The 27,021-nt window shown below is 43.7% G+C and overlaps 1 protein-coding gene across 1 annotated transcript in view; it reads left to right on the top strand.

The window, feature by feature from the left end:
• Window positions 1–27,021, top strand: part of shank1 (SH3 and multiple ankyrin repeat domains 1) — a 36,836-nt gene that overhangs the window by 8,321 nt on the left and 1,494 nt on the right. Inside the window, exons 7-22 of the mRNA XM_010776772.1 lie at window positions 363–429; window positions 730–899; window positions 2,004–2,125; window positions 3,260–3,408; window positions 4,644–4,757; window positions 5,391–5,466; window positions 14,580–14,662; window positions 14,958–15,082; window positions 15,651–15,786; window positions 15,904–15,984; window positions 18,805–18,813; window positions 19,113–19,139; window positions 19,714–19,770; window positions 20,051–20,139; window positions 22,733–22,856; window positions 23,509–26,148. Coding sequence (XP_010775074.1) covers window positions 363–429; window positions 730–899; window positions 2,004–2,125; window positions 3,260–3,408; window positions 4,644–4,757; window positions 5,391–5,466; window positions 14,580–14,662; window positions 14,958–15,082; window positions 15,651–15,786; window positions 15,904–15,984; window positions 18,805–18,813; window positions 19,113–19,139; window positions 19,714–19,770; window positions 20,051–20,139; window positions 22,733–22,856; window positions 23,509–26,148 — 4,069 coding nt within the window. The remainder of the gene's footprint in view (window positions 1–362; window positions 430–729; window positions 900–2,003; window positions 2,126–3,259; window positions 3,409–4,643; window positions 4,758–5,390; window positions 5,467–14,579; window positions 14,663–14,957; window positions 15,083–15,650; window positions 15,787–15,903; window positions 15,985–18,804; window positions 18,814–19,112; window positions 19,140–19,713; window positions 19,771–20,050; window positions 20,140–22,732; window positions 22,857–23,508; window positions 26,149–27,021) is intronic.

Genomic DNA, 27,021 nt, shown 5'->3' with positions numbered 1-27,021 from the left:
ACGAGACAACTGGGAGAAAACACCAGTTTGGCAGACCTTGTGCTGGCGTTTGTAGCTTGCACCATTGCAACATTGTGCAATGGTGGAAAGAACACAAACATGGTCTCACATGGATGTACTTATTTTGCTGTTCCTTTTATTATCAAGAAAACAGCAAATCCATGTGAACATTGTTGAAATATGCCACGTCCATAAATCTGTTACATAACTTGTAAATTAGCCCATTAGGGGTACAAGTAGAGTGGACACAAAATGGAGTTAAACGAGTCAAGGGTCTGTTACACCATTTTATTTTGTCCATGCATTTGCCATAAGAGTGTATTTTCCAATAATTTGTAAATGTGTGTGTGTTTGTGTGTCAGGTGGCTGTTATGTCAGGCAATTTTGAGCTGGGAGAAATCATCAAAAATCACCGGGACACAGATGTGGGTAAGTCGCTAAGGTCAGGCTTCATTTTGCATGCCAATTTTGGGATGTGTAACGTTGCGTAATGACATTTTGTTTTATCTGACATTGGACATTTGATCACCACGGGGGATTCAGAGGTTCAATTTAGAAGTATAGGGGAGCTGCATATAAATATGACATAACGAATGTACAGGAGCATCATTTACAGCACCCATCTGAGTATGTACACTCTGGATGGGGAGGTTGTGCAAAATAAGAGCAATAAAAATGTGATATTACAATGTACCTTTTTCTTTCACTATTTCCTGTCTCCCCTGCCAGTTCCCTTTGTGGAATCTCCAAAGTACGCCCCGCAGAGGCGAGAGAGCACCCGTACCCTGACGATACCCCACCCTCACCCCTTCCTCCGAGCAAACAGTGACAGCAGTATGAACCTCCCAGACTGGATGGCAGTGCCCAATGCCCCAGGGACCAATATTGTCTCTGTGCAGGTGTGTGTGTGTGTGTGTGTGTGTGTGTGTGTGTGTGTGTGCGTGCGTGCGTGCGTGCGTGTGTGCGTGCGTGCGTGCGTGCGTGCGTGCGTGCGCAGCTCTCACCCCTAAGTCTATTTAGTAGCTTCTTGAGCTTTGATCTTAACAGCAGATGGCCCTGATAACTGGCTCCCACATGTGTGTTGTTTACTGTCATGTTCATTAATAGTCTTTTTCTGACACCATGATAAATAAAATAATAAAACTTCTCATCCATGTTCACTTAAAATTGACTTTTAAAGTGATAATTGGCAGTGGAAGCAGAAGTTGTCAAAACAACCCTACCTTGAGGTCTAGGTTTTGGAGCATTTGACATGTTTGGTTAATCCCCATTGAACACACACATCACTGATTATTGCAAAATGACACTCCTGGATTGTTTGGTCTCCTTCAGAAGTTCTCTAGGAAGGTATTGAATGTATTTTATTAACTTGCATTTCAGTACGATTGACCTTTTACCTCTGAGCTTGGAGAAATGATTAATGCACAGATAATGGATATTTACAATCCATAGAATGAAGCTTGAGCAATTTCATCCCTGTGATTATGCAAATCATACAATTTGAAGGGGGCTTTTACAATATAATGCATAACCTTTATCTACCTCTAGTGGTGAACAGTTCTCACTACAGCTTATATATCCTGCTTACTCGATTGAGCTATACATACATGTAGGTTCATAGATTCAAGGTTTATTATCATAACATATACAAAACTACATTGTAATCATCATGTAATGTAGGAACAACTTAGATGGCAGGTTCCTCAACAGTGCAATGGTCCTCTACTTTAGTCTGAGCAAGTGACCATGTTGTGTGATAGGCCATATGAATACCACATCATGGAATAAAACAGCATCATTTATTAGATGTTTGTACATACATTAAAAATAAAGTATTAATCATTTTATGAATGTTGTTTTTCAAAACATTTTGAGCTTTTTAAAGCAAAGTAAGTGAAATCACAGAATATACGTAGCTACATTGAAATAATATAGTGTTACATATAAACATCTTTAAAGAAATATGTTTTCTCCCCCTTTCTTTGTTTGTCTGTCTCTGTCAGGGCTATAAACATACAGGAACCCTGCGGAGCTCCAGCAGTCCCAGAGGGGCGAGGACGCGCTCCCCGTCCCGAGGAAGAATCGGAGACAAGGAGGACCGGAGCAGGCAGAGTCGGAGACAGGGGTGAGGGGCAAACAGCTGGCATCTGATCACAAGATGCTGCTGAACAGGAACTTGTCTTTAAGCTAGGCTGGTTAAAGTATTATTGAGTCTGCAGGTCCCATAAGAGTCCTTCAAATGTTTTCGATGTAGTTTAGTTTAATTTAGTTTATGTATTTATAGTGTCGTGGACAGTCCCCATCGAAGAACTGTCACAAAAACAGTAAATGGAGCAGCTTTAGCCGACATGGCTAATTTCCAGCTGTTGTCCCTGGTCAGATGGTAATAGACACCCTTAAAATCACAATATATCAACAGCATTAGTTATAAAAAAATATAAAATAAAATAAAAAGGATTAAGGACAAGTAGATACATGCGAAAGGATAAGAGAGGATAAAAGAGAACAATAAACAACACACGTTACTACATACAGTACATGTCACATATAGCACATCACAATCACATAACAGAAACGAGGGGCAACATCCATGATTACAACATGTAACACACCATGTAACACACACGCCATATTCAACACAGACTAGTGTGTGCAGGTGTAGTTCTCAGTGAACCATGTTTTTAAGTGAGCTGTGAAGGTGGTATGTGTATGTATGTCTTTAATTTTAATGTTCCAGTTTTGTATTGCTCTGACCGAGAATGATGACTGACCAAAAGTACTGAATGGGACTGATAGGTCGCCACGTGTTACTACCTAAGTCATTAAAGGGTTGTAAAAGTAAAAGTAAATGTTTCATTTTTCAGGTCTTAAATATAGTTTCTAGTTTTGTTATCGTGAGAGAGGTAATTCTTCAATGAGTTGTTTTGTAGGATTGGTTAGGGTACTCGGATTATTAAACCCAGGAACAAGCAATAATAAATAAAAAAGGTTTCTGTCTGACTTTTAATAAGTTATTTTACAACTTCTTATAAGGAGAATGCAATATATGTCAAATGAGTGTACACACCTTAAAATGGTCATAAATTAAACCAATACAATTTGACTTAATAGCAAAAATAGAAACATTGTCTCATACAGTCCTAAGCATCCTTCAAATTCTATCTGAAGTAACCAGTTGAACATAGCCATTAAGTCACCCATGCCTATAGGGAACTTCAAGTTTTAAACTTTGTTCTGATCCCCTGCTCCTCCCATCCAGGCCTGCCCCTGCCACCACGGCTGCACAGACCGCAGACCAGCGGAGACGCCTTTACAGCGCTGTCCCAGGACGAGTCTTTGTAGCTACTCGATCACATTCTGCCCAGGGAGAGCGGGAAATCAGCTTTAATAAGGGTGAAAGGGTCAAAGGTGACTATGTTCATTTTCATATCAAGAAACACATTATGTATACAGTATGTGTGCGTGTGCTGGAGCATAATACTGCATTTTGTCCTCCATGTATATTCAAAGTGTTTGTCTCAGTGTGTGTGATTCTGTTTACGCCGGATTTAGACATGCTTAAACACTTAAAATGTCAAAGTGAACTGAAGGCAGGGTCAGAAACATGCAAAGCAACATTACAGAATCTTTTTTAAATATCTTAAAGTAGAAGATACCTCTCTGTTTAGGGCTTTGGCATCGCTCCAAATAGTTCCTTATAACGTCTAAACTGCTGACTGTAGGGGTTTAAATTGAGTTAAGATTTAATTAGGAGCTTTTAAGCTAACACCATTTATTTAAAAATGTTGGACACAAAGCAATATGCTGCATCACAAGAACAGGTACTTTATCTACCTGACATTAGCTAATACTAATGTAGACTGGCAAATATCCACTTACCAAAGCACCATACTTAAAATGATCATCAAAAACAAACACAGCTGGTATAATGGTTAAAAGAAAAAGTGACAGTTTAATAAAAATGTAATTTCAAATGGGAAAAATATGTTATTTTGATCAATATTTACCAACTGAACCTTAAAACTTCTTTGTATTTTGCTTCTGGCTGCAAATTATATGACGACATTTCTGATAACAGAAGTAACATTCAACCGTTTAGGACAGTTTAGCTATAACTTTTTATAAATCTTCTCATCTCTCTCCCAGCAACAAAGTTAATATATATATTTTTTCCAAAATGTCAAACTATTACTTCAAGGATCACTTGAGACAACATTGAGTTGACTAGCTTTGATAAACAATGCCAAGCTTATTACTTATAAAAATATTACACAAGCCTGACAGGAGATGCTTGTTAAGGAGATCTATCATTCTCAGCCAGACCAGATCTTAGTGTCTTGGAATGAGTTTATACAATGGCCTTGTCTTAACATAAGTGTAAGGTCTCTATATATGTTTGTATTCAATATCTACAGGTATGAATATGTGTGTGTTTGTGAGTGAGTCTATGGTGTCGCCAGGTATGTATGTCTTGGTGAGTATGTAGGTTTGCATGTCCATGTTTGTATACATAATTTCTTTTTTGTCTGTACATTATTGTCTTTTTGAGTGTGTTCATTTTTAATTAGTGTCTTTGTGTGTGTGTTGGTGCATGTGGTGTTGCCTTTTCCTGACATGCTTCTCTTTCATGCCCACCTCTCTAGTGTTGAGTGTTGGCGAGGGCGGGTACTGGGAGGGGACGGTCAGGGGGCGCACAGGCTGGTTCCCCTCTGACTGTGTGGAGGAAGTGATGCTTCGAAGCCAAGACAACCGATCAGGTGATCACTAGGAGTCACACACACTCACAGGCACAGGCTCATCATAACACATAGCATCATTTCAATGAATAAAAAAAAAGCTCATATAAACTTTAATTTAGCCTTTCACAAAGGCCTGACAATGGTTATACATGCTAGTTTTGATGAGACAAGGTATATTGGAGAGGTGCAGGGAAGGTGGATTTAGTCAGTTACCACCAGCTAGCTATGTTACCCATGTTTCTATTATTTATGCTCAGCTAACTGATGGCTGGTTTTAGCTTCATGTATACTCTTTCTAACTAAGGTGAAAAGGGCAAATTAAAAAATAATCAAAATGCCTTTCACAACTTAACTTGGTTGTTTTTGTTGATCTGACAAACAGTCGATCAAATAAAGCTGTTCATTTTAAAATGGCACACCGCACATGGAATATATTCAACGTAATCCTCGTTAGGTTAAAGTTGCAGATCTAGTTTAAGTTGATTTTAATCAGAAGACCACATTTCTTAAACAATCTGTTAAAAAGAGAGATTCTCCTGTGATGGCAGTAAAAGTAATACAGTAACTAAAAAGTACCTGCTGCATAATTAATCTTTCAAATGGACCTAATGCGGGTCGATCATTCTGATGTCCATGTGATTTTCTGTTTAGAGAGTCGTGGAGAGCGGGCCAAAAGGCTGTTCCGTCATTACACGGTGGGATCCTATGACAGCTTTGATGCTCCCAGGTAAGAGTTACCTTGCCGCCAGCCATCACTGATGTACAGCAAACTGAATGAGTGCCAGTTTTTTCCAAAGCAGAAGCAACCTGCACATTATTCTCTTAGCGAAGGGGCAAAGATGATTAAGGGTCTTGCTTAAGCTCACAGGGCTAGGGGTAAGGGTTCATCAAGTGTAAGACCTACAGAGTGGTACTTCACCTAACAGAAGGGTATGTGAGCTGGACCCAATTTGGGCCAATTGGGCTGAGCAAAAAGGCTTTTGGATACGGCTTCGATGCCTATTGAGTGTGATATGAGGACCAGAACGAAGCATGAAAGGGTCAGATTATGACTCTGACGTATTCTAGTTAAATAAAGGTTAAGAAAAGAACAGCTTGACATTCAGATTATTGCAATGTTTGCTTCCATTGTCCACAGAACAGTACTGAGCCAAGAAGGGGTTCAGCTCTTTGCTTAAGTGCATGATGTAACTTGTCCATCCGCTAGTCAAACTGACATCCTTTCATTATGACACAGCTGCTGCAATGTTTGACACACAGCACATGTTGAGACAGGGAGTTGTTGTTACAGTAACATACTGTATTCATCCCTCCAGATGATTCATGTAGTAATTCATTTGTTCCAGTGGTGCTTTGATTTGTTTATTGTGATGTGTTGTGAGTAATGAGTGCAGTAGGATGAAGATGTGTGAGGGTTCCCTGCCTCAGGTCGAAATGCTGATCCGCCTGCTTTTCATACTGAAGTCATCCTCCAGGCACAGGCTATCCAGCTCTGTTTTGACTACTGTGTTCTGCTGAGTTTAACATGGGCAGACCGGGCTGATTTCTTCGTATTGGGTTTTAAGAGTAACTTTCCTTTTAGTTTGTCTGCCTTTTGGCTCAGGGTGCTATGCATGCAGTGTTGCCAGGCTGCAGTTTTTATGTGGTCTGAACTTTTTAGCAATGATGAAGGTGGTTTCAGACCACTATGATGACTAAGTCTGAAATAGTGTTGACCGATGTTATACAATCACCCAGTCATCATTACTGCCCTACTATCTGAACTGATGCATTGTACTGTAATACTGTGCCATAGTACAAACCATAAAAGTACTTCAAACGCAGCTGAGATCTTTACTTTAAAAAAAAATGTCATTATGCTTCTTGTGGTGAAACACACACACCATTCACCTGCAAATGGATTGTATACACAAATGTACACAGCACAGTGAAATGAAGTCTCTGCATTTAACCCATCCTAGTGTTATTATAATATACCTGTAGTGGCACCAGCCCTGCTGAAGGGTAACAGGAGCAAACTCTCAAGGTCCGCTCTCTTGGTCCGTTCTGGGACTTGAACCGGTGACTCTCCACTTCTCAAGCCAAGTCCCTACTTACTAAGCTACTTCCTGATCAACTTCATCAGTTTTGATCAGAAAACCGCTTCCTATTCAGCTTTTGATCATGGAGTCAGAACTAAAACCTCTCTGGATCTTCTGTGGAGTTGGTCTGTTGTCAGATGAGCCTGAGTCCTGTATTGAGTATGCGAGTGTGATTTCTCCTCATTAACTCGCCCCAATATAATGTCATTCCCTTTAATGCCTTCCATCTGCATCATGGCGAGCGCCTTGTCGCTTTGAGGCAAACTCATTCCAGTGTCCATGACTTGGACTGAACAGAGAGAGAATTATTTACATAGAAATAAATCCATTATCAATCACATCAATTATTTAAACGACATCCCGCCTTCAGCCTCCCTCTTTCTCTCTTTTTCATTCATCATCATTCTTTATTATTCCTCAACTTTCTCTTTCATGCCTGCTTTATTTGCTTCTCAGGTTTTGCCTCTGTTACTGTGTTTTTCTCTTTCACATGCACACAGTATCATTTATTATTAACGCGCTTTTCATCAACAGTGACATTTAACGCACTTACCCAGGCAAATGTACACACATATGTTTGTGCACACTTGCAAACACACACATCATGGATAATGAAAGCTGTGTACTGCAGCATAGACTGTGCAGAAACTATTTGTTTGGCCAGGCAGGCAGGCAGGGAGGCATGGCTGACTCAGAACCGCCTACTTTCACAGCCCTTATCATGACATGTAATATATCATCCACCCTTTCTTTAATTCGTCTTTATTTGGCCACCTCTCCCGACCATCTCTGCATCCCTCCCATGCTTTCTATTTATCACTGTATATCTAACCCCCTGTACGTTTTAATTTTCTTTTCATCACTCCCTCTCCCCTGTGGTGTCTCCATCTGGAGGTCAGACGGTGAAGGGCACTCTCAAGGGAAAGGATGGTTGGAGAGGGATGAAGAGGTTGGATGAAGGAAGAAGGGCATTCTAGGTTTACAATTGGGTGAAAAGAGACAAATGCATTGTTTTTTGAGAAAGCAACATGGGGCAAAAGCGGCTTGAAAGAAAGTCTTAAGAAGAATGCCCTCTGCCGTGTTTGGTATTTTTTCACTCAAACTATAAAGAACAAACCACGACCAATATGGACTTTAAAGGGTCAAGGGTGTCAATTATTAAGGTATGCCACTTAGGTTTGGAATGTCAGTTTGGTCCATCACTTTGGCCGTGTCGGATAAAACGGATGGATTGCTACTGCCAGGTTTTAAACAGACATGTATGGTTCGTAGACAATCCTAAAATAACATAGTATTGCCTTCGGTCTGAAGCTAGTTATTGTTCTAATACTCATTAATAAAGAGAGTCTTATCTGCCAATCTCTAATAATAACCTCCTTTCACGCCCAAGCCTTGTTATTTGTTAACAAACCTGTGTTGTTCTGTAAACATTTGGCTGTACACAGATTGTTCTACCTTTGCTGTTTTAGCAGCATCTGCTGGCATACTTGTAACACTGCTGTTCATTTCAAAAGAGATGAAAGCTCTGAGCTGATGGTTCAGATCTCTGTCATTGCCGCAGTTGCACGGATCAAACTGTACACAATCTTTACATGCAGCTGCTCCTTCCCCAGCCCGCAGGAGACCAGTACTCTGCTAACAGCGGGTCAAATAAGGACGAGTGAGCACACACAGTTAGGACACCCCGATGTACACTGCTGTGGTGGTGGTGTGTGTGCCTTGTTAGATATATGCATTGCTTCTTTTGCAATATAAAGTTGTTCACCACCATGTATGACTTCACCTTGGTTTTTTGGCTACAATAACGGGATGATCAGGTTTTGCTGTTGTATGATGGACACACAGATTCACACACACACACACACACACACACACACACACACACACACACACACACACACACACACACACACACCCAGGCAGACATGCAGCTACAATCATGTGGACCTTCTGTTAACATTTGTTGGTACTCCTGCTCCCTCCCCCATCTCCCTCCTCCTCCCTCTCCCTCTAATTCACCCTATCTCTGTCACTCTTGCTCTCTCTTGACCCTCTCTCTCTTTCTCCTTCTTTGATGCCCTCTCTTTATCGCTCTCTCTCCCCCCCCATCACCAATGCATGCACACACAAACACACACACTCTACACAGAATCACAGCGGTATAGCCCGATATGCAGGGAGAGAAACAAAAAGGCAGAGATGTGAGCAGAGAGGGGACAAGGGGCTGTGATCGTCCTCGAATGCAGGAGGGAGGCAAAGGAGAGAGCAGGAGTCGTAGTGAGGATAGGAAGGAGGGAGGGAGGGCAAGTAGAACAAGGACAGCTTCGACATACGTGGAACGAGGCTCTGAGAGATGATGTGAGTGCCTATTCCAGAAAATTGTACCTCTCTCTATCTCTCCCCCTCTCTCTGCGTCTATCTCTCTCTTTCCTCCTCTTCCTCCTCCTTCTCCTCTTCTTCCTTCCGCCACTTACCCGCCAGCTGTTTCTCTGTCCACTCTTCTCTTCCTGTCTGCGTCGATGCCTCTCCTCCTCCCCCTCTCTTTTCCTTGCTGTACCCCCTCATTCATGCTTTGTTTACATCAAACGTGTGTGTGTGTGTGAGTGCATGTTAGAGGTTGGTGGGTGAGGTAAGTTAAGTGTGTTTTAAAGGCATGTGCGCTCGGCTACAGTAGAGGGAGGACAGCAGCAGAGGCTCCAGAAAGGTCTGCACAAGATGTATAATGTTACATAGCAAAGGTCTGACTTGTCCTGTGTCGATATGTCACGTGACGAGGGTGAGGCTACCTGTGCAGCCTCTACAACTTCAAGACCCTCCTATCAAACCTTTTGACTATGTTGTATCAGATGGGACTGTGTTCCAAAAATCTTATCTCAGTCAAATCCATTTTTATGAATGGAAAATCATGACAGGGAAACATGGGAAGAGAGAATACTATATATGTAAAGGAAGTGGAGGGGTTAAAAGAACAGATGAAAGTAAGGGAGAGGATGGACACAGAGGAAGTGTACGTGCTGTTTGTGGTAGTGTATGAGATGATTGCATGAATGCATGATGTTTGGACTGTGTGTGTGTGTGTGTGTGTGTGTGTGTGTGTGTGTGTGTGTGTGTGTGTGTGTGTGTGTGTGTGTGTGTGTGTGTGTGAGTGAGACAGAAAGAGAGAGAGAGAGAGAGGGAGCAAGACTGCCGACAAATTGGAAACAGCTCATGGTGAGAGAGTTTTAACGATGCAGCATGCATGACAAGTTCCAGCTCCTTTCTGACACCTCTACGGAAGCCTGCGTGGCCAGATCTGTTTAATATCTCGGCTTGAATCGCTTTACTGTGCTGGTTTGTCCAGCTCAGATACTGACACAACTTTAGGTTGCTAATAAGGAGGATGCAACGCTGAGTGGCATTTCCCCATGATACCAGTTTAGTGGCTGCAGGATCCTAGCGAAGAGCAAAAGCAATGGTGCGTTCAGGTGTCACCTTGTAAAGACAGTTTCAAAGTTTGGCAGATTTCTGTCAAACACCCAACAAAGTGTCAAAACAAAGTTATTAACTGGGATAAGTTGAAATATACCCACGTTTACATGACATGTTACCTAGCAGATAGTGTAGATTTAAGGTCTGTTTTCTAATAACCTGTTTGTGCAACATAATCAGGCAGGCTGCTAACAAAAAAAACACAGTTGAGTTTATGCATTGCTTCCATGATTAACACCCAACAGTTTTAAAATGTGACCTGCTCATGTAATACTTCCTAACTTTTTAAGTTGAAAAGGAAAGCCTCAACACTCTCTGATACCGCTGACCAGCACACAGAACACTTTGAGGCAACGGGGGCTTCTAAGGATTCACTGGTGCAGTATTTTGCACATGCAGGCTTTATTTCTCAGCCGAACTTGGAGGAACATTCAGTCCAGAAATGATTTGGACTTCGGTTGATCGAGCCACTGAACTGGAACAGTTGATGATATCCTTGAAGACAGCAAAGCCTGAGTTGGTTGGATGGGTTTCTAGGGATGAGTGCTATGTATTAGCCCTGAGCGGTCACACATACACCAAACAGGGTGAATAAAGGATACAGAATACAACATAAACACGACAGATATGATCAGGCTCATTTTCTTGTACACGTTAGAAAGAAACTCGCAGTTGCAATAATTATTTGTTCACATTGCGAAAGACTTGGCAGACTTGTGAGTGTAACTTTGGCCCTATTCAGACTGGGAATAGAGATGTGTCTCTTGTGATTCAATCACAAGTGGACAGCTCTAAGAACAGGTGTGAATACTCTCAAGGCGCTTTGAGGTCAATTTGGGATCTGATCGCTCAAACCGGAGCAGACCTGAAATTAGATTTGAGGAGATAATGGTAACTCAAGACTCACATGTCAACGAATTCTGCAGCCAGGTGTAACGGACCAAATGTGATCGGATCACTAAACATGTGTGTGTGTCACTGTAATAGCAGATCCGACCAGGTATTTAGTTCTCTCTGAATGCTGGTTTCACAAAGTATATTTCATCAGGAATATTTTGCATTTTCTGCCTTTTCTTTTTTTTAATGAGTCAAGATTTTAGAGTTTATCATCAGCCCCAGTGATCAATGTAATATTTCTTTACGTTTTAAGTGTTGTGTGTGTCTTAAGTTTTGAGGCCTTCAATCATGTTGTCTAGCGTTTGCATAAAACTAGGATACTATGTATCCATTGTATTATTTACTACCGAGACTAAGCACTGTCAGTGGTGAAACAAGTGCAAACATGATCTGCTGTTAATTGTAAAGTCTCCTGAACTGATATGTCTGTTGTCTGCACACATGCTTTATTTCCGTTGAGCGACTTGTTGCTCGTGTTCCCTGCAGAGACAGATAAACAGCTACAGAAGAATGTGTGTGTATATATTTCATCAACATTACTTTGCACCTACTGCCCAATTGTAATTTCCTCTCACTCAGACCTACCTTAAGATTTGTGTGAATGCGTCTGTGCGTACAGTAATGTGTTTGTTTGGTGCCTCAGTGTGTTAGAAATCTGGGCTGGGCAACAGAGATGGACAGAAGAAGACAAGAATAACAAAGAGACAGAGCCTTGGCAGAGACAGAGAGGCTCACACAGCCTGTAGAGAGCATCACACACTCAATAGACTGACTTTAAAAGATCGTAAGGGGGAAATGTGATTAGAAATAAATTAGCAGAAGATTAAAGAACAAAGGAAGGAAGTCAATATAAAGGGAAGTATTGGGTTAGGCAGGGGCCATAAGGATGGAGACATGTAAAAAGGAGAAAAGCCAGTCATGAGAAAAGGAGAGAGGGATTAACAGATGGAGTGGGCTGGGACTATTTGGTGCCAGTGGGATTATCAGCATGTGGTTACAGTATGTTACAGCTGACACGGTATATATACCCCTCTGACGCACTGACTGACTGAATGTTTCTTTCCATTCATAAGAAGACAAGAGTCCAGAGAAGTCAGCTGCCCTGAGAGGCGGTGCTGTTTCTCACACAGAAGTTATTTAAAGGGGACCTATCATGCAAAATGCACTCTGTGATGTCTTTTATACATAAATATGTGTCCCCGGTGCGTTTACATTAGCAAGTCTCGCTAACACTCAGAGCTAACCTGTACTGTAGAGCACATGTGTTTAAAAAGCAGGAAATAAAAAAAGAACTCACCCTGTGGCAAACCTGCAAGAGAAAAAGCATTTGAGCTCCATACTGTTTCAGAAATAATCCTTGACATGGTTTAGAACAGGATGGCGTTTTATCACAGCAGAATTTAACTTTATCTCCGGTAGAATTCTGATCAGGCATTAGCTCCGCCTCCTCTTCTTTCTTTTTTTTCAAGCTAAGGACCCAAGATCGTTTCTCTAATGGCGCATTTCCACTACAACGCGGAGCGCTGTTTTAAGCATGCCGAGCCGTGCGCGGCCCGTTTTTGGTTGCGTTTCCACTTGGCGTAGTACTGGCTAGCGGGTACTATTTCACAGTTTTTCTGGCCCCATAAAATCGAGCTTCTAAGCGGGCTAGCAACCGGGCTGAGTCGGGCTGAGTATGCTAAACTAGAGAGAGAATCGCTGGCAAGGGGGCTACAACTACAACAAGATGAACATATTTGACCGTGATTTAATTGTGATACACGTTCCAAAATGATGGAGATCGGCTAGCTAACGCAGTATGTGCTCCGACCGTCCACTCACAACAACGGCCTATACAGACATAAATAAACCAGCGACTGAGTTCGCCATGACACAGACAGTCTGTGGTTTGTTCTTGTTTAACTTTTGTCTAGTTTCTGAACAGATATGAGGAGCTGTGAGCTCTGAGGGCTAACAGCTAACGGCTGATGTTGTTTTTATGTGTTTCGCAATGAAGATGACGTCACGGCTCCGCCTACACTGCGTTACTATAGTTACTGCCCCAGCTACTAAACTGTAATAGAAACGCAGCATAAAGTCAGCCAGTCCTAACAAGGCCTAACTATACCGTACTAAGCCGAGCGAGGCCCTGCAATGGAAATGCGCCATAACAGGGCTTCAAAAGAGGGCTATGAGCAGTATGAGAGATGGCTACAATGGGTGAACTGCTTGGTATTTTGATAATACCAAACAATATAGTTATATAATTGACAATATAGGTTTCAAATATAGCATGATAGGTCCACTTTAAACCACAGCATTGATGTGTGTGACATGTCTCACCTCTATTACTAGTAGGACAAGAAAAGCATCTTGTAATGGGCAACACAACTCAGGAACAAATATTTTAATGACATTTTTAACACCCTAAGGATTTAATGGTATCCTAAATTTGTCTTTAAGTAACATACGTTTATCAAAATTTGTGATTTTAACTGCAAACTGCATCCTTACAATGTGAAAATTCTCCATTACATGCTTACGTTCTGTATTCAAATCCAACTTATGAAGAAAGCATTATCATCTCAATGTACTCAAAGTTTTACAAGTAAAAGAACCCCTCATCAATGTTTTGTAGAGGACATTGTAAGAAAAGTTGTATTACTGAAGCATTAAAGTGTAGGTTGTTGCTGGTTAAGGTGGAGCTAGTTTTACTAGTTGTACCTCTTTTATACATAGTTGGGTAGTTTAACCAGGGGTCGGCCTACTCTAAAGGGGAACAAGTTATATCTATGGGGTTGTAGATGTACTTAAGTTTGTAAGCAAAGAGTTCTGCTCCAAAATTTACATTCATTTTGGATTTCCTCTAATCTCATATTTTGTATCCCTACATGCCTTTTACTAGGAAAGGACCGCAAAGTATTCTCCTCTCCGCACTCTAAGAGAAAAATAAATGAGAACAGGAGGCTACAATGAAATTTCAACATAGTTAACTGAACAAAAAGCAACAAATAAATCCTGAACAGGAATATAGTACAAAAGTAAACATGTAGACGAGTACGTTTACTCTTGTAAATACATAAACACAGTGGTTCCAGTTGTAACCCAATACACTGTGGAAATATGTTTTTTGCCTATACTGGTGGTGATGTCATCACAAGGGGGAAAAATAAGTTGGAAGCAGACAGCTGAGGATGGGTGTAGCTGGGGGGGGGGGGAAGTAACACCAGCGAGATAAATGTTGTTATTTATTGATTTAAAACTTCCCTTTACACCCATTAATCCCATTGATTAAATGATTAATAAAGACATGCAAGGATGTACAATGCGTGTCCTCCTAGTTGTCTGTCTTTCTTTTCAGTCTTGTGTCATCTCTTACTCTCTTTCTCTCTGTTTTCTGTGTCATCTCTGCTAGTGACTACATAATAAAGGAGAAGACAGTGCTTCTACAGAAAAAGGACAGCGAGGGTTTCGGCTTTGTGCTTAGAGGGGCTAAAGGTAAGTAATGTTAAAGGAACATTTTGCCTTGCAATCTCATTTGTTGATGGTGTCCTTATCATATAGCTATATAGATAGTATCTCAGTCTCTAGTCTGTTGGCTCTGGAACCGATGGTTGCCGGATAAAGTCCCAGAACAGACAGGTACTCTGAAACGCTGCTCCCTAGCTGCTGGCTGTATATACTTGATTCCCATTGCTTTTATAGGATGGGTTAAATGTGTTAGCAATCTATAAAGCAATTTAGCATTTGTATCACATGCTAATGGATTTTTGTATTTGTATTGCGCCTCCAGCTCAGACTCCTATCGAGGAGTTCACCCCCACCCCGGCTTTCCCTGCTCTGCAGTACCTGGAGTCTGTGGACGAGGGAGGGGTCGCCTGGAGAGCCGGGCTCAGGATGGGGGATTTCCTGATAGAGGTGATACTACGATTCACTACTGCATTATGGGTTGTAATTATAAGCACAATTTAGAGTATATATATATTATATTTTAGATATTTAGAGAAATATATTGTGTTTATCTGCCCCATGATTCAGATCTGCTTCGATTGTTAAGTTGGCCAGTGTAACACCATTCCACCAATTTTGATGAAATTCAAATAGTTTTGTTCCGTAATCCTGCGGACAACCAGACAAAAAAGCTAACAAACACACTCAAACAAAACCTTAGGGGGAAGTTAAAAGTTAGGAAAGGTTCACAGTCCTCTCCAGTGAAGGAAATGTTTAATTTTCTGCACACTTTTTATTTTTATAAAATGTTTTAATTCACGATTGATCTGCAACAAAAACAAATATTTAGTTCAGTGGCCCAATGCCTCACTTTAAACCAAAACTAAATGAAAGCTGTTTGTTGTTGTTGATATTTTTGACCTTTTTTTCAGTAAACAAAGCTAAACATTTTAACCTGATGGGGATGCGGCTGGTGGGCGTGTTATTAAACTCAATTAGTTCTCTGTCCTTCTTTGTCTCTACATGTTTCTCCCAGGTCAATGGTCAGAATGTGGTGAAGGTCGGTCACCGACAGGTCGTCAACATGATCCGGCAGGGGGGAAACAGCCTTATGGTGAAAGTTGTCATGGTAACCCGCAACCCCGACATGGAGGAGGGTTCGAGGAAGAAAAGTAGGAGTCTATCTTCTTCAACCTGGGGTTCTGCGGTAAATGAATGATAGCGATAGATGAACCTAGTTGTTGACTGACCCCTGCTGCCTGTGTCTGCCCCCTCCCCCCCCTCTGTAGTCCCCCAGCAGAGCAAGAGGCTGAGCACCCCCGCTATCGCCCTACGATCCAAATCCATGACTTCAGAACTGGAGGAGATGGGTAAGAAATTGGCTTACATAAACTTTTGGATGGGTGGAAATCGACAATAAATGAAACAACAGACAAACAGGGAAATTCAAAAAACATATGAAGAACACATTAAAGCTGAATAGGGGGAGATGAATAGATTGAAGTGATAAAGGATAATATAAATAATGTGAGATCTGAGTGTTGGGGTTGTTTAAGATGCTGAAAGTGTGAAGGGGAGTGGAGCTAGGTCTACCTTTTTAGACAGCAAGAAAGTAAAGTTACTCAGGGACAGATAGGAGGGGGGCAGGAAAAAGTGGCTCCGCCGTGGATGAAGGTCTCAATGCATTTCACTGTTCTTTCAGAGGTTCCACACTGTCACTTCCAGCACACCCACTACAGGTAACCCCTCCCTGAAAAAGTGTCGCTAACCACCCTGTGATCCCTCTCTCACTGCCCGCCTCTCTTACCCCCCTGCACCCCCCACTCCTCCCTGGCCCGCCCACAGCTTTAACCCCAGCGCCCACAGAGCAGTCTACTACTTTGTCTGCTCTACACACACAGACACTCAGCAAGTATTTGTTGTCAAGGTAACACTGCAGGGGAATGGGCGTCACCTGAGAAGAGTTTTTCCAGATGCTGAAAACATCATGGCTAAGTGTCTTGTCTTCATGTCTTAGTGAGCAAGTTGCAACATATCAAGTGTAATATTTAGTTGAGAACGTCTCTGATTAATTGAAAATAAATCTTGCCCTGGATAAAATTATTGAGATGAGTAATTTAGCAAAAAAGCAACTTTGTTCCAGGTCTGTTGCTATGGTAACATCATTATGTGTGGCTATGCTTATGCCATCTCTATTTGAGGCAAAATAGTGGGAGGAGAGTGCATGGTGAGGGTCAACACCCCCATTTGCAGATCTGAAATTGGCCAGTGTTTTATTGGTGATTGGGTTATCTTTGCTGAACATTTATGGTGCTGTAAGTGTTGCTGCTGGCTGGTTCTGAGCATGCCCAGTGAGTAATTGATGATGTAGGGGTGCTGATAACATGTGGAGCTTCTGGAGGGGAGGGGAATCTGCAGGGCTACAGCTGGATTCAGATCTGGTTTCAGTACTTTAGCCTACAAACAATGACTAAACTTGCCTGGTACACAACAGCAACTACCAACTGAGTCCGGCCCTGATGCTGTAAGTCAGGATCAGTCTAGATAAATAAGCCCTTTGCTTTTTTCCTCCCCAATTTCCTCATCTCACCTGCCTCCTCTCTGTGGTGTGACCTCACTTGAGCAGCACAAAGCATGAGCACCCAGTCTGAACACAGGTGCTAGTTTCCTCTACCCCAAACCCACCTTTCCTTCACTGCTCACTATACACTATTATTTCCCATTAGCACTGTATGTATCCAGTGAAACTGTATGCTTATCTCAATATATAGAGTATCACTTAAACAAACATTGAGTTGTTACAAATGAAACCATTTTACATTACACAGTTGCTTGATTGCTTTTTGGCAAAACAAAAACATGAAGTTGTTCTCCTTCCACCACATATAAGGCACATTCTTTTTTTAAGAGGATGTGGTTATTATTTTTTTTTAAAAGCAGTAACCATGTTGCTGTTTTCTAACTGTGCACAATAGCCTCATTATCATCATCATCACCATCACCATCATCATCATCACCATCATCATCATCATCATCCTCATACCAAGGTACAGTATTGGAATAATTTAAAGTGACATAGAGATTTAATAGTGCCACGGTACAAGAGCTAAGTCAGTCAGGTACAGCTTATTGCAGATTTATTGTACAGTGTATATTTTGGCCAATACTTAAAAAAAACTGAAAATGTCCAACTTAATATGTATCTTGGTCAACATTCTTTAAAAAACTGAAATCTCAAAGGGATCTTTTTCATTTTTGGATATATTATTTGTGTGTTATATGTTAAACTAAAGTTTCTATTAGCCAAACTAGAGCCAATCTTACTCTTATTTCTTCACAAATATCCATTGGTGCCAGAAATGTCAGTATTTGTCGGGCTATGCATGGGAAATAAGGCTTTTAAATAAAATGGTTAGTTTGTATCAATAAAGGTTAATTCATAAATGAATACTCCAGTTTCCTTGTCATGTGGCTAGTGTATTTGCACACTTTATAATACACACCTTATAATAACTTGGGCCCTGTTTGCTTATGCCTCCTTCTGAATCAAGGTGAGAGGGGCACAGTGTGTGATGAAGCCATGTCAGCCCCCACCATATGCTCATTCTAATGCATTAGAATTCATTTAGCTGTGACGCCTATTAAGCTATCTCACCTCTGTGATTGGTGCAGTGTCCCGGTTCACTCAGAAGTCACGCTGCAGGAAAACAAGGACATTGAAATGGAAATGATCATGCAGTGCATTTCAGTCCAAAAAAATGTTGTTTTCCTGACACTAATTTCACCCAAATGTTGTTTAAATTTGTACGGACAAAATATGGCTTGATTTTGAAAGGATTTTTGTTGTAAGTAACAGATCAAATCAGGACACATTCAAATTCCTTTCATGCTTGGTTTAACCATCGGACATTACGTTTAATTTATGTTTAATCAGGCTCAATAAACTACACATTATGAAATATAACTGCCTCAGTATGAGTATTATGAATATCCCTATTTCTATTCAGTCCGCACACACAAGCTCACTCTCACCAGCGGATGCAAACACTAAAGGGTCACCTTTAATTCCTCCTCTCTACTCCCCTGTAGACGTATCCCTTTACTGTTCACTGGTTTAACCACTTTCTCTGTCTTTCCTCTTTCTCCTTTGTCCCCACTTCACTGCTGCCGGGATCTCAATCATTTAACAGTAGAGAGAGGTGGGAGTCAGTTCAGACTAATTCCACATTTATATTTGTGTTTTCAAGTGTGTAAGAGAGAGTAACAGCAAGAAGCATACTGTATGCGTGTGCAGCATGTTTACCGTAACATAAGTGTGCATGCTTCAGCTGTCTTAAAGTGTGGGTGTTATGTACGTTCTTTTACATCGAAGATGGAAAAGCTTGTCGAAGTGACTCACTTTGTCAGGCTCCAGCGGATATGATTAGTATTCCCTGTAACAACGCTATCGCACTTTCACTCCTGCCAAAACTTAAGTCTCCTTTTGTCCTCCTTCCAGCTGCTACCCCTTGGAAAAAAAAATCAGGTATGCTCTGGTATACACTTGCTTAAAGGTCCCATGACATGGCCATTTCTACTGATCATAATTCCATTGTTGAGGTCTACTAGAATAGATTTACATTGTGCAATTTTCCAAACTCACATTGGTTTTCTCATACAGCATCTCTGTATATTATGTGTATTCACTAAATGTCACTCTCTGTCCTGCACGCCTTGTTGGAGTTCCTGCCCCCCCCTCCCTGTGAGCCCAGTGTGCTCTGATTGGTCAGCTCGCCCACTGGCTCGCTGCTGCGAGGAGCTGACAGTGTGAGCTGGCTTACTGGTGTGGTTTCCTGCTTGCTGCGAGACAGCGAGACATCGCGAATGGACGCGGGAAGGGGGGGGTGGGTGCTAAGGGGGCTGCAGCAGCCCCATCTGCGAGGCTCCACTAACATCTCCAACGAGACGTTTTGTGGCAGCATAGATAGGTCTTTTCTGTGTAATACCCGGAAAAGCATGACATGGGACCTTTAAGGCATTGTATTTATGTCTTTCCAAAATGTGTTGGCACTCACCGCTCAGTCTCTTATTGGCCTTATTCTGAGTTTCTTTCCTCTTAGAATTCGAATCCTCCCAAGTCACAGAGAAGAAGAGGACAGTCTATCAGATGGCTTTGAGTAAGGGAGATTGTGTTTGTCAGATGTTTTCTCGTCCACTTTCATCAAGTTTGTCCCTTTCCACACAATCTTTCCTTCACTTTTGATGTTCATTTTTCTGTTTCATTGTTGTGTGCCCCTTTCTCTCTTTCTCTTTCTTTCTTTCTTTCTTTCTTTCTCTCTTTCTCTTTCTCTCTCTCTCTCTCTCTCTCTCTCTCTCTCTCTCTCTCTCTCTCTCTCTCTCTCTCTCTCTCTCTCTGTCTTATTCTCTCAGATAAACTAGATGAAATTCTTGCAGCAGCTCAGCAGACCATCAGCACCAATGAAGCACCAGGGACACGGGGACAGGGGCCAAAAAGAGACAGAGGACGAAGTTTCTATGGCAATGAGGTGTGTTTAGAAAAATCTATTATAGTTTAATTTCTAGTTTCCTGAAATACGGGTTCCTGTGTTCACTGTGTCTGTCATCAGGTTGTGAACAGTGACTATCTAACAAGAAGTTGAGTTGTAGTATAAGACAGCCGGAAACAACTCAATGAAAAGCAAACAATCAGTAAAACAGGGATGCTGCACCGGGCACATCTTCAATTTAAATTATCCTGTCACTGCTTCATCAAAGAGTCTGAACAATTAAAGATCCCCTTGATTATATTCTATTCTATTTATATGTAAATAATGCTATATTTTTGCTATATTTTTTATTAGGTTTTTATATATTTTTTATGTTATTATAGTTTTCTTAAAATAGTTCTCTATATGTGTTTTTAATTTTTGTTTTACTTTTATGTATGCACCATGATATCAAGTCAAATTCCTCGTACGTGTCAACCTACCTGAACCTGTTTCTGATTCTGATTAAGTTCCAGAGATTTGCATACACTGTATCTATCTACTGGCTAGTAATGAACAATGAAACATAAACTGCGTGCTAATAGAACCATCCTTCGGGCAGACGAGCGGAAATGGTGGAAATCCAAACACCCTGACAACCTCCTACTCTATCAATTTCTCCTCTCCTCTTTCTCATCTTCGACAATCTCTCAGGCAAAAAGCACTTTCTTTCAAGTTAAGATCCATTCTTCCTATTCCAATGCCAAACAAATATTTTCAAGCTTCTCCAGCTCCTTTACCATCCCAGAGCCCCTTCCCCCTCCTCCCTTCTTCCAAGCGACTTTGTTAACTACTTTGAAAAAAAGGTTGATGATATTCGCTCTTCTTTTTCCGACTCACCATTGCTCACCACTGGGTCACCAGACCCACCGTTCACCCCCACACTAACCTCCTTTTCCCCTCCCATTCCTGTCTAAAACACTTGAACGCGCTGTCTTTAAACAACTCTCCTGTTATCTCCATCAGAACAACCTTCTTGATCCTCACCAGTCTGGTTTCAAGGCAGGTCACTCCACAGAAACTGCCCTCCTTGCTGTCTCTGAGGAACTGCACACTGCTAAAGCAGCCTCCCTCTCCTCTGTCATCATCCTTTTGGACCTGTCTGCTGCATTCGACACGGTCAACCATCAGATCCTCCTTCGCACTCTCCAAGAACTTGGAGTTTCAGGCTCTGCACTTTCCCTCCTCACCTCCTACCTCAAAGACCGCACCTACAGGGTAACTTGGAGAGGGTCCGAGTCCGACCCTTGTCAATTAACTACAGGGGTCCCTCAAGGCTCTGTCCTTGGTCCCCTCCTCTTCTCTCTGTACACAAACTCGCTCGGATCGGTCATTAGCCCGCATGGTTTTTCATACCACTGCTACGCTGACGACACCCCACTAATTCTGTCCTTTCCCCGCTCAGAGACCCAGGTCGTCGCACGCATCTCTGCTTGTCTAGCAGACATCTCTCAGTGGAAGTCTGCTCACCACCTCAAGCTCAACCTTGACAAGACTGAACTGCTTTTTCTTCCGGGAAAAGAGTGTCCCACTCTTGACCTAACAATCAANCCAGAAAGCGACGCAGACTCTCGTCATCTCACGCCTAGACTACTGCAACTCCCTCCTGGCTGGTCTACCTGCATGTGCCATCCAACCTCTGCAGCTCATCCAGAATGCAGCGGCTCGTCTGGTCTTCAACCTTCCTACATTTTCCCACACCACGCCGCTCCTCCGCTACCTTCACTGGCTTCCAGTAACTGCTACAATCCACTTCAAGACACTGGTACTTGCGTACCATGCTGCGAATGGATCTGGCCCTTCCTACATCCAGGACATGGTTAAACCGTACACCCCAGCACGTGCACTCCGCTCTGCATCAGCCAAACAGCTCGCTGCTCCCGCGCTGTGAGGGGGTCCCAAGTTCCCATCAGCAAAAACACGTGGGTTTGCTATCCTGGCTCCAAAATGGTGGAATGAGCTCCCCATTGACATCAGGACAGCAGAAAGCTTACACATCTTCCGGCGCAGACTAAAAACTCATCTCTTTCGACTACACTTCGAGCAATAAAATTACTAACAAAGCACTTATATGCTAATAAAGGACTGGCTTATCTAAAGCCAGTTAAGTAGCACTTGAAAGGTTTTGGCTCTATGAAACCTGATGTACTTATATGATTCTGTTTTCTTCAAGTTTGTATCTTCTTTGTCGAATGCACTTATTGTAAGTCGCTTTGGATAAAAGCGTCAGCTAAATGCAATGTAATAAACCAGTTCAAGGACAACACAAGACACTTTTCACATTTGTGTCGAGCAGAATATGTAGTCCGAACACACATGGCAACGTCGTAAGTTCTGCAGCAACATCCTTACATTTAAAAAATATGAAAACAATTAAACTACTGTACCAGTTATTTTTTTTAAATAACAGTTATTGTTGACTATTTTAAACCTGCATAAATGTGCATAATTCTTTTTGACATTACAACAAACCAGCCAAGCAAAGGTGTGACTCTTAAAACCAATGATTTTGGTTCTCCGACCCGCACATGTATTGCACAATTGAATGTCCTGTTAATCTCATTTTTTTCACATGCTCTTTTTGGCGTTTCAGCCAAACTACGGGGATCAGTCTGGGATGGGGATGATGTCGTCTGGGTTGGGCCTCGGCTATGACCGTGGCCAGTTCACCTCAGGTCACGGCCCACCGCACGGTATGCTGCGGCAGAAGTCCATCGGTGAGGCTGTCTGTTCTTTCTGTCTGCCCCTCCTTTGGCCTGTCTGTCTGTCCTCTGGAGCAGCAGAGATCAACTCTGCGCCGACCTGTTTGTCTTGTCTGTGCCTAAAAATGTGCACACTTTCTGTCACCCTATCTGTATCTGTAGCTATTGTATGTTATACTTGTACTGTAAAAACAAGTTGTTTGTTTGTGTTAAACTCACCCTACTACTACTTGTTATATAAAGAATGGCCACTAATCTTTGTTTTATTCTAATGAATTAATTTCTGGTTTGTTGCTTACTGAGGCTTTGCTATCTCCACTCCTGAAATAGAAATGTGCTCTCTGGTGACCAACAAAACGAATGCTGCTGTGTGATGTTACCCAGTTGCTTCCTGTTTGTGGAATACATAGCACTAACTGATTTACCTACTAACAGACATGAGAACTGAGGACAGACTTGCTGGCAGTTACACGGGCAGTCAGATTAAGACAGACACTCTCAGATTACCGTTAACTTTCCTTTCTTTTGTTCCATTTCCCCTCTACTCTTATTCACCCCCAAACTTTTCTTCTGTTCTTATTCTCACTTTACACAATTTGTATTATACAGTAGGTTAATGCCTATTTCATCGCCATTTGTTTTCTTTTTTGTTAATGCTTTACTGCAGGGGCGGTTGAGGACGAAAGGCAGTTCCTGCATCCTCCAGCAATGAAGTTTGCTCGCAGTCTGTCAGTGCCCGGCCCAGACGAAATCCCCCCTCCTCCCACCACAGCACCACCAGAACCTCCATTCTCCTCTGCTCCGCCACTTGGTTGGAGAGCAAAGTCCTCCCAGCAGCCCTCTGTCTCTGTGTCCCAGTCCACAGCCACCTCTGCACACTACCAGCCCTACTCCCAGCCAGTGCACTTCACCCATGGGGGCAGGGAAAGGGCAGGGGGTCCCAGCACTGGCCCCAGTGGTGGAGCAGTGGACCACACCACCTCATATGCACACGCTGCTGCCCATACTACTCAAAGCAGGACTGCTTCGAGGAAAGTTGCCTATACTGGAGAGCCTGGTGGAGCTGGGTCAGGGGCTGGTGGAGGGGCTGGAGGAGGGGCCAAGGCAGCAGGTCTTAGAAGAGGCTACAGCACAGCGGTCTCCCCCTCCAGCATTGCCACTGTAATGCCCCAGCAACAGCAGCCTGCCCAGAGCCAATCCCATCGTGCAGAGCGCAGTGCAGCTGGAGCAGGCGGTCCTAAAGGAGGGGCCCGGAGAGGTAAAGGCCCCCTGGTGAAGCAATCCAAGGTAGAAGACCTGCGCTTGAGCCAGGGTACACTGGGGGGTAAAGGCACAGTGGAGAAAAGCTCCATCCCCATCCCCACAATAATTGTCAAGGCCCCTTCAACCAGCAGCAGTGGGCGCAGCAGCCAAGGCAGCAGTGTGGAGGCCGATGTTCCTGCATCAGGGGAGGCAGATGAATCCAAAACAGCTCATGGTCCTCCCCCCTCCAGTCCTGCTCCGCAGCCCCCTGCCCCACCTTCCATCCCAGCACCGCCGCCTCCATCCTTACCCTCAATCCGTGCCCAGGATAATATGGACTATACTAGCCAGTTTGGTGCTGCCATTGTTGGCGCTGCTCGCCGAGACAGGGGACGGTTTCATGAACTCTGCCGAAAGGGTTCCTCAATGTTCATGTCTGCTGATGAGGACGTGATTCTTGGGGGAGGGAGTGATGGCATTTCAAGGACTCAAGCGTTGCAGCAACAGCTTAGCACACAGGCTGAAAACTCATCAACACGGCTGCGCCCCTCCAAGTCTATTGATGAGGGCATGTTCTCTGGGGACAGCTTTATCCATCACACCCGCAGTATGCCTCCAGCCTTTGACCTACCTGAGTACTCCTCAGCTGCCCAGGACTATCAGCCCAAATCTGTACCGACTGACCTTTACACTGGCAGGCAGTCCGCATCCTCTAGTAAAACCACCTTCATTCACCCTCTAACAGGAAAGGCTCTTGACCCCACATCGCCACTAGGTCTCGCCCTCGCTGCGAGAGAGCGTGCTCTGAGGGATGACAGCAGGTTAAGGAGGGGAACAGAGCCCCATTTCACCCGCCAGATGTCGAGTGGGGGGTTTCCTTCTTCTTCTGTCACCTCTCAGCCAGTGTCTTCCACCGCCCAGTCCTCCAGCTCCTCTTACCTGGTCACCTCATCTTCTTTGGCTGCTACTACGGCCACTGCTGGCCGCCCACCCTCACCCAGAATCCTCAGAGGAGTCGGGAGTGTGTGGAATGAGGAAGGCGGTGGAGGAGAGAGAGAGCGGGATGGAGGAGGGGCACGTGAGGGGCTAAGAGTTCGCTTTTCTGAAGATAAAACGGTCCACACACACCACTACCAGTCTCAGCCGTTTCAGCCATCCTACAAGGAGAGGGAGCGGGAGAGGTCGAGGGAGCGGGAGAGGTCGAGGGAGAGGGAGATGTCAAGAGAGAGAGAGAGAGAACAAGAGAGGGAGGGTTACTTAAGGAGGGCAGAGCAGGCTGCTGATAGTGCTGCTCAACAGGGGTCCCAGCAGCCTCAGAGACCCTCTTTTCTCAGGATGGAAAGTCAAGCTGATGCCTATATCTTGTCCCTCACCCCTCCCTCCCCTCCCCCTACCGGTACTCAGCAGACAGCCAACAGTACTGGGAGCACTGGGTCTGGTTTGATGGTTCTTCCTCCCCCTGCCCCTTCAATTGATGCGGACGATGAGTTTGTCTACGCAGACCCTCTCCCACCTCCGTTACAGTTTGCTAATAGCTTCGACAGGGGGATGGGGGGAATGTCAGGGTACTCGCAACACGGGATGCGCCCCAACAGCCTGCTTTCCCGCCAACAGCAGGTCCCGCCCCCTCCACCTCCACCTCCTCCACCACCACCCCCTCCAACAACCCAAAAAGAATCATTTATAGGTGGGTTTCCTTCTCACACACCCCTGCCCTCACCTCAGGCAGGGGACTCCACTGCCTCCAGCCTCACATCGTATGACAGCGAGGTGGCTAACCTGACTCAGTCCGCTCACTCCCCCTCCCAAACCTCACCCAACCCTCTGCCCTCTCACTCGCCCTCTACCCTGCAGCCCACCTCAGCATCGGGACCTCCACCTCCCCCCTCAGTCTCGCCACCGCCTCCTCCTGGATCCTATCACAGACCCTTCTCTATGTCCCACCCCCACCACCTTTACAACAGCTCTCACACGCCTGGGCGCTCCCCCACGCCTCCCCCACACACAGTCACGCCCCCCCCGGCCTACCGTGGTCCCCAAGCCCCCTCCTCCNAGGAGATCTCAGGTTTTCACGTCGTGGTGTGTCGTGTGTCGTGGTGTTGTCGTGTGTGTGGTGTCGTGTGTCGTGTCGTGTGTCGTGTGTCCGTGTGTGCGTGTCGTGGTCCGTCGTCGTCCGTGTCGTGAAAATTCCGGGTACAAGGCACAGTTCCCTTCAGACAGCGTCCAGTTTGCGACCCAGAAAATAGAACGGGTGGCCTGTCTTCCCGTCTACGTCGACGACTGTACGTTCGTGTACCGCTGTAGTCGGGGTCGGTTGACGTCTGGCCTGTGGGTCGAGCAAATACAAACTCCTGTTGGTGGCTATGCCCTGCTTCAACGGTTATTATGTTAGGACCAGTAAAATTCTGTGTGGTGAGGAAAAAAACGTCCATTTATTTGTTCTTCGCCGTCCTCACAGATGCCTTACAGTCACAACGCGGTCTTGCGCATTACCTTTATTATTACAGTGGGGATTCCTTACGAAACGGAATCGCCACTACTGTGCTGCACACGAATTGCACATCGTCGGCCTCTACATCGTCACTAGACACTGGGGTCTATGTTATCAGTCCACTCACTTCTCCGACCCTAATCCGACTGTTTACCTGTCTATGAGAACGGTTTCCTTTTATTTTCTTTCGGGACGCAGACTGCGGACCGAAGAACAAAATTTCCTTCTTGCGTTTTTTTTTTTTTTTTTTTTTTTTTTTTTTTTTTTTTTGGTTGTTTTTTGGGGTTTGTGTGTGTGTGTGTGTGTGTGTGTACTTTTGGACTCTAGAGGATGATGGCATAGTGATTCTCACACACACACACACACACACACACACACACACACACACACACACACACACAAACAAACAAAAAATAAATAAACAAACACACACAGCAACTATCTCTC

The sequence above is a fragment of the Notothenia coriiceps genome, unplaced genomic scaffold (genome assembly GCF_000735185.1).
Source record: "Notothenia coriiceps isolate Sejong01 unplaced genomic scaffold, NC01 NC01_scaffold00000339, whole genome shotgun sequence".
NCBI classification, from domain to species: Eukaryota; Metazoa; Chordata; class Actinopteri; order Perciformes; family Nototheniidae; genus Notothenia; species Notothenia coriiceps.
Note: the sequence above shows the minus strand (reverse complement) of the source record. Positions and strands in the feature narration are given on the sequence as shown.